The 7,667-nt window shown below is 69.9% G+C and overlaps 1 protein-coding gene across 1 annotated transcript; it reads left to right on the top strand.

Annotated features, from left to right (window-relative positions):
- IDH2 (isocitrate dehydrogenase (NADP(+)) 2, mitochondrial) lies at positions 4,091-7,504 on the top strand. Its single transcript, XM_021407676.1, has 11 exons — positions 4,091-4,248; positions 4,926-5,017; positions 5,184-5,349; positions 5,536-5,696; positions 5,774-5,917; positions 6,012-6,148; positions 6,239-6,390; positions 6,461-6,573; positions 6,649-6,746; positions 6,850-6,942; positions 7,088-7,504. Exons 1-11 carry the CDS (start codon positions 4,134-4,136, stop codon positions 7,173-7,175), a joined length of 1,359 nt encoding a protein of 452 aa, XP_021263351.1. The 5' UTR covers positions 4,091-4,133; the 3' UTR covers positions 7,176-7,504.

Raw genomic sequence — 7,667 nt, 5'->3', positions numbered from 1 at the left:
AGCCCCAGCGCCGGCCGCAGCGGTGGGGACGGGGGTACGGCTCGGGGTGCCGGGCCGGGCAGCGCCAAATCCGCGGCCCGGGGTCAGCTGCGGGCGGGGCCGCGGTGTTCGCACCGAGTTCCCACGCTGAAGCCCTCCGCTCCGCTCCCCGGGAAGCCAACGCGGAGCCGCGCTGCGCTGCTGCTGCCCGCGTGCTCCAGCCCTGTTCGGCGGCCTGCCTGGTGCGGGCACGGTGCGGGCAAGGCGCCAGCTCGGAGACAGCCCACGTGCGGGCCCTTCCTCCTGCCCCGCGTCTCTGGGGATGTCGTGCGCATCCCCGGCTCGGCTCCCCGTGGAAGCTGCCAGACAGCCTCGAGCCGCCCCCGCGGGACCCCGCGCCGCCCCCTCGGCTGCGCATGCAGAGCGGGAGCGCGCAGCACGCACACCTGCAGTCGCGCCGGGCGGTGCTGATGCACGCACAGATGCTCCAGGCTCAGCTGCTCTGCTGGCGGCCCCAAGCGTGCATCCCGTGAAACGGGGCTTTCTCGGGCCCACAGCCGCGGCTGGCTGGAGGGAGGGGCCCCGATTGGAAGCAGTGCCCTGCCCGCAGTGCGTGGGGCTCGGGGCCCCCCGGCAGCCCCCTGCCCTGGGGACACCGGCCACGAATACTGCTGGCCCAGGAGCTGCAGGACACGGGCACTGCCCGCGTGTTGGGCACCCCCGGCACAGGACAGAGCCCGAGCACCGTGCAGGGATGGGGCGGCCTCCGAGCTCAGGCGCTTCTGCATGCAGGGTGCGGGAAGGAGGGGGTCCTGGTGCAGGGACGCGTGACCCCTTCCCAGCCACCCTCGGCCCCACAGAGCCCAAACCAGCACCGCTCTCCTCGGCCCTGCTCCCCGCAAGCACAGCAGCACCTTTCACCGGAGTGCTGCCTGCCGGAAGAGGGGCTCCCGGAACCTAAGAGCAGCCGCAGCACCGCAGGAGCAGACACCAGAAGCTGCCACTGAGACCCCACAGCCTGTATGGCCCCAACTGTCCTGCACCCGAAGCCCCAAGGCCGCTGGGCACTGAGCACCACCAGCACAGTGTCTGCATACCCAGGACATGCAGCATGCATTTGTCCTGCTCTACACGCATTCACACAGGTGGGACACGCAGCGCACGTGTACGTCCCGTATGTGACAGGGTGCACACGCCTCCCCACAGCCGACCCAGACACGGCCTGAACGCCGAGCGCACTTCCTGGGGCAGGCACCATGCGTAACGCACCCCGACACGCGTGTAAGCACACGCACAGCGCTTACGGAGCGAGGCACACGCCCCACACTGCAAACACACCCGGAAACGCCCGCCAAGCGCAGCCCCGTGCTGCTGCGGGCAGCGGTCCCTACACGCAGCCTGAGCGCCCCTGCACCGTGCACTGTGTGCACGCAGACACACACCCCCTGCACACACACCGCACACATTGCACACACCCTTGCACACACGCAGGCCCTCTGCCACCCCCACGGCTTTTGCAAGCTCTGTGCAGCCGCTGCCACCGTGCACAGGCATCCGTGGGGACCCCCACCCGAGCGCACACGCCCTCCCCTTACACGCCTCTCGTGCACGAGCACACACACGCGCCCCCCCAGCCCGCACACAAGCGCTGCACGGAAGCACAGAAGCGCCCGCCCAGCAGCGTGAACACACACACACACACACTCACATCCCCGCACCCCTCCCTTGCACACACCGCACGCACCCCGCCCGCCGCTTACCGGCTCGGGGCGCGGGTCCCGCCTGCAGCGTGGGGCAGCTCCGGGGCTCCCCGCCCGCGGGGGGCGCGGGGCGGTGCCGGGAGCTCCGCCCGCCGCCTGCAACAAAAGGCCGCCCCGCCCGGCCTTCCCCCCCCCGCCCCGCGGCTCCACGCCGTCGGCAGCGCCGCCGCTGTCCGCCCGGCCCGGGTTCGGGGCGAGGGGGCAGCCCTGGGTGGGGGGTGCAGGAGAGAACGGGTCCCGCCGCGGCGGTGCCGCCGGCCGCGGTCGGTGTTGCTCCCCCCGCGGTGCTGCGTGAGAGCCGCGGGGCGTGGGGAGCTGCTCTGCGGGTGCTTCCCAGGGAGGGGCTGCTCTCGGGCAGCCCCGGGGGCAGAGCTGTTGGCGATGCGTGGCGGGTGCACGGACACCGGGGGACGTGTGCGTGTGGCTGCGGGCGTTGCCGTGAGGTCCTGGTGGTGCCGCGTGGCTCCAGGCCTTTGGAGCAGCACGTGGCTGCTGATGTCTGCCCAGAGCCACACACACCCCGAGGTGCTGTCGGTGAGCAGAGCCCCTGGAGTCGCCCAGAGCTGTAGTGGGTGCTTGGGGTGGCCCAGCACGGGGCTCCTGGGTGCTGAGCCCCCACAGCCCCCGAGCAGAGCTGCGGCAACAGCACGGCCCTGCACGGAGCCAAGCACTAAGTACAGCCCGCCAGCCTCAGCCCCTCACCTCCGGGGGCCTCCTCATCCTCACCATTCCACTTGCTTTTTCAGCTCCGCCACGTCCCCGAGCGCTGCCATCTGCCCGCTGTGCCACCGAGCCCTCGGCAGCCCGGCTGCTCTGCTGCTGTCACCGTGTCTGGAGCTGCCATGCTGCCCCGTGCTGCATGGCCCCGGCTGCTCCTGCCAGCTGTGGGCTCTGCAGCTTCCGGGCCTGGGGGGCAGTGAGATGTGCTGTGGGGCTGTTGTGGGGGCTGTGGAGGGGCACAGACGACACGCACCTCCACCAGCCCCTTGCTGTTCCTTGCTGGGGCACTCAAAACACAGCTCAGACTCCCCTGGCGCTCATTGCTCTCCACGCAGGGCTGGAGCACGGCCCCGGTCCTCAGCGGCCCACGCTGACCCTCCCGGGGCCACCCAGCTGTGGAGATCTGCTCTGGGCTCCAGCCAGCGCTGTTCTCCTTTGTTGGGAGGCCGCCCTTTCTGGGACGGTGCCACATGGCCGCTCACCAGCGGGGCCACACTGCCCTGACCTCGTCCCTGCCACGAGGCCACTGACCGCAGGGCGAGGGGGGGGGGGGCAGCGCTGCAGCCGTGGGGCGGCCCCCGCATCCCTCCCATGACGCTAACACCCTGCCACGGGGCAGCCCCATGGTGCCGGCCATGTGGCTGCGCGCAGCATGGGGTGCAGCGGGTACGTTGGGGTCCCGAGTCCCCCACGCTGCCCTGGAGCGGTGGCCCCGCAGCTGGCAGCCCCCCGCAGCTGGCAGCCCGCCGCCCGCGGCTCTGGTTAATGTTAAATCCAGCGGACGTCATCGTGCCGGGCCCTGCCTCCCCCCCCCCCGCCTCCTGCCCGCAGCCCCTCTGCTTGGGGCCGCCTGTTGTTCTGCTCCGCTTCCCAATGTGGGATCTGCCCAGCCTTCGTGGCTAAAAAAAGCCGCCCGCTGGCCCGAGCAGAGGGACGGCAAACCTCCACGCCCTGCACGGCCGGGCCCTGGGCGCGCTGCGGGGGTGTCCCCGGGGCACGCTGCCCCTCGTGCCAGGGTCGGTCCGGACAGAGCTGCGCAGAGGGCAGCGGCGCCGCGTCCCGCTTGGTGCGGTGCCCGGCGTCACGTGCTGGATCGCTCACTTCTATGTAGGGAAAGCTCCGTGCCCTCTGTGGGCTGAGCTGGCACCGCGTCCCCGAGATGCGCGGGCACCACGTCCCCCCCCACCACAAGGGCACGGGGACACGCGGCGCGCCCGCTGCACCCTGCACGCCGTACCACCCTCTACAGCCAGACTGGGCCATGCCCCCCCCCCCCCCCAGTGTCTCCAAGGAGCAGGAGGGGGATGCACACCGCCTGGGGGGGGCCGTGCCACACGCTGCACTACACCACGCGGTGAAAGCCGATCCCCGCCCCGGTCACCTTCCGCCTCGGCACCGCTTGTGCCCTGCATTAAGCGCACCCCTCTGCACACCAGGGGCTCACTCACTCCCTTAGGATTTCCCCCTGTGGGGTTCTGTGGGTGCATCCTACAGGGCTACGGGGTGGGCTACGGGATGGGGGCAGCAAGGCCCTAGACACAACCACCCCCCCCCCCCCCCGTCCCGTGCGGGGCCCGACGCGGGGGTGCCGGGCGCAGACTTTTACGCACCGCCCCGGGGCGGAGCGAACCGCGTCCCCTCTCCGCCGCCACCGCCGCCCCGTCGCGCCGCGCCATGGCCGCCCGCTGCCTCCGCGCTGTCCCGGCGCTGAGCCGCGCCGCCGGGCTGTCCCGCTGCCCTCCCCCCGCCGTCTGCACCGTGCTGGGACCCTCGGGGCAGCGGCGGCACTGTGAGTGCGGTGACCTTGGGAGGGGCGCGGGGGTGTCCTCCGGGACGGGGAGGGCGCGGGGTGGAGGGGTGCGGGGAGGGGACGCGGCGCGGTTCGGCGCGGTTCGGGGAGGTTTGCGCGGTTTGGCGCGGTTCGGCCCCAGCACCGTGCGCAGCCAGCCCCGCCCCCGGCACTTCGCCCCGCGCCCCGTAGCGACCCGGATTGAGGACGGGACGGGACGGGGGGGGGGGGCTGCACCCGCGCCCGCTCGGATTTGTGTCCCTATGGCCCCGAGGGGTTGCACCGGGCCACGTCGCGCTCCCGCGTGGGGTTTTGCACTTCACGTTGCACCCACGTCCTGAGCGGGGTTTGCACACGCTCGGAGCCGCTCCGGTTCCAGCCCCATTCAGGGTCATGCAGCTTGGGGTGCTTCCACCGCGTCTGTGCCGTGGGTGGGGTGGACCCCGGTGAGGGCTGAGCCCCAGTGCCCAGCACCCCGACCCGCACTCGGACTGGACCCCCTCAGAGCCCCAGTATCCCGGGGTGGGTGGGGGGTTTGTGCTCCAACCCATTGTGCCCCCGTGGAAGCCTGCACCAAGCCTGGTCCCGGCCCCCTATGGCGCTTTGCACCCACACTGCCCCGGCCCCGTGTGAGGTTTGCCCCCACGCGCTGCCCCGTGACGCCGTGCTGCCGCCAGATGCCGGCGGGCGGATCAAGGTGGCCAACCCGGTGGTGGAGATGGACGGCGACGAGATGACGCGCATCATCTGGGCCTTCATCAAGGAGAAGGTACGGGGCTGTGAGGGGCACGGGCGGCCCCTGTTCCCCGCAGGAAGCAGGTGGTGCGCCCAGCGCGGCTTCCGGCACGCGGGGGGGGGGGTGGGGGCCGGGTTTGGCTGTGCAGCGCTGCACTGTGCTGCTCCCAGGCAGCCCCGCTCTGACCCTCCCCCTGCAGCTGATCCTGCCCAACGTGGACGTGCAGCTGAAGTATTTTGACCTGGGGCTGCCGCACCGGGACAAGACGGATGACCAGGTCACCATCGACTCGGCACTGGCGACCCAGAAGTACAGCGTGGCCGTCAAGTGTGCCACCATCACGCCTGATGAGGCCAGGGTGGAAGGTGGGAGGGGGCTGGGGGGCTGAGGGACCCCAGTGTCACAGGGCTGGCTGTGAGTCAGGCTCTGTGCTGCTGGGATGGGGCTCTGGCAGCTGCCCACGGCACGAAGGGGCTGGGGGGGCCGGGAGGGCTGTGCTGTGCTGGGCGGTGCTGGCTGAGCACCCCGTGCCTCACCGCTGCGCCTCACAGAGTTCAAGCTGAAGAAGATGTGGAAGAGCCCCAACGGGACGATCCGGAACATCCTGGGCGGGACGGTGTTCCGGGAGCCCATCATCTGCAAGAACATCCCGCGCCTGGTGCCCGGCTGGACGAAGCCCATCACCATCGGCCGGCACGCACACGGCGACCAGGTGAGCGTGGCGGTGCGGGGTGGGGCTGGGGGGGCTCGCTGCCGCCCGGCCCCATCCCAACACACCGCCCCACGCAGTACAAAGCCACTGACTTCGTGGTGAACAAGTCCGGGACCTTCAAGATGGTCTTCACGCCCAAGGATGGCAGCGGGGCCAAGGAGTGGGAGGTGTTCAACTTCCCCGGCGGTGGCGTGGGCATGGGCATGTATAACACGGACGAGGTACTGGGGGCTGCAGGAGGGGTCCCGTGGTGGCGTGGGGCTGGCAGGGGGTCCGGGGGACCCTGTTGAGTGCAGCACTGTGCGCCCTTCGCAGTCCATCTCGGGCTTCGCGCACAGCTGCTTCCAGTACGCCATCCAGAAGAAGTGGCCGCTCTACATGAGCACCAAGAACACCATCCTCAAGGCCTACGATGGGCGCTTCAAGGACATCTTCCAGGAGATCTTCGACAAGTACGGAGCTGTTGGGGCAGCATGGGGCCGGGGTGGGCCGCGAGGTGGGCACCCTGTGCCGGCACGGTGCTGCTGACCGCTGTGCTGCAGGCACTACAAGACGGAGTTCGACAAGCTGAAGATCTGGTACGAGCACCGGCTCATTGACGACATGGTGGCACAGGTGCTCAAGTCCTCGGGGGGCTTCGTCTGGGCGTGTAAGAACTACGACGGCGATGTGCAGTCGGACATCCTGGCCCAAGGTGACGCCGGCGGCTTTGGGGCTGGTGGGGCTCCGTGCCCGCATCCCGCCCTGACCCCGTCCCGCCGCAGGCTTCGGCTCGCTGGGGCTGATGACCTCGGTGCTGGTGTGCCCCGATGGGAAGACCATTGAGGCGGAGGCGGCGCATGGCACCGTCACGCGGCACTACCGGGAGCACCAGAAGGTGGGTGCGCACCCAAGGGGGTCCCTAGGCGAGGTGTCCCGGGGCGGCCGCTGAGCAGGGGCTGTCTGCCCGCAGGGGAGACCCACCAGCACCAACCCCATCGCCAGCATCTTTGCCTGGACGCGTGGGCTGGAGCACCGGGGCAAGCTGGACAGCAACCCGGAGCTGATGAAGTGAGTGGGGCGGGGGTGGGGGATGCTCCTGGGCTGCCCCACGTGGCACATGGGGACCCGCGCTGGGCCACGGCTGCTGCTGAGCCCGCTCCGCTGCCCCCAGGTTCGCTCAGACGCTGGAGAAGGTCTGCGTTGAGACCGTGGAGAGCGGGACGATGACGAAGGACCTGGCGGGCTGCATCCATGGGCTGGCCAAGTACGTGCGGCTGCGGGGGGGGCGGGGGTAGCGCATGCCGTGAGGCAGCGGGCGGCTATTTAGGGCTTGTGCTGCGCCGGGCAGCGGCTGCGGCTGTGGCTGTGGCTGGGGGGCAGGATCCCCACTCCTTGCCCTTCTCCCACAGCGTGAAGCTGAACGAGCACTTTGTGAACACCACCGACTTCTTGGACGCCATCAAGAACAACCTGGACAAGGCCCTGGGCAAAAAGTAGAGCACGGCCCCGGGTGCCGCCCGCCGTTACCTCACTGCTAACACCCCGCGAGCGGCGCCCGCAGCTCACCCACACGGCTCAGGAACGTTCCCCTCATTTTTATAACCCATTTTCCTACGTGTGTTTTTAAAGCGTTTCTAGCGGGGGTTTGTAGGAAGGGGCGCGGGGGGGCTGCCCTTCACCGCGCTGTAATTTATGTAACCTGTGACCTCGTGGTGCCAAACGGCCATTAAACGCGTCCCGGCCCGCGGTGTGCGCGGGGGCACGGGGCTCCATGTGCTCCCGGCGCAGCAGGCAGCAGCAACTAAAGAATATTCATTTATTTAGAATTATTGCTGAACAACTCTTCCAACCGAGGAGATAGACAAAAATAAACACAGTAGGGCTTTGCACGGTGGGGGTGGAGGGGGGGCAACCGCTCTGCAGACACAGCGCGGGGTGCACCCTGACAGCTCTCCGGCACAGTGCGGCGCGGGGTGCGGTGCTTTTTGG

This window comes from Numida meleagris, chromosome 9, assembly GCF_002078875.1.
Source record: "Numida meleagris isolate 19003 breed g44 Domestic line chromosome 9, NumMel1.0, whole genome shotgun sequence".
Taxonomy (NCBI): Eukaryota; Metazoa; Chordata; class Aves; order Galliformes; family Numididae; genus Numida; species Numida meleagris.
The sequence above is the reverse complement of the archived record's forward strand: the minus strand, read 5'-3'. Positions and strand labels throughout refer to the sequence as shown.

Coding starts and splice junctions, on each gene's coding strand:
- IDH2 (XM_021407676.1), top strand. CDS start 4,134: ATGGCCGCCCGCTGCCTCCGCGCTGTCCCGGCGCTGAGCCGCGCCGCC. Junction 5,350..5,535: donor TGATGAGGCCAGGGTGGAAG/GTGGGAGGGGGC, acceptor TGCGCCTCACAG/AGTTCAAGCTGAAGAAGATG. Junction 6,149..6,238: donor TTCCAGGAGATCTTCGACAA/GTACGGAGCTGT, acceptor GCTGTGCTGCAG/GCACTACAAGACGGAGTTCG.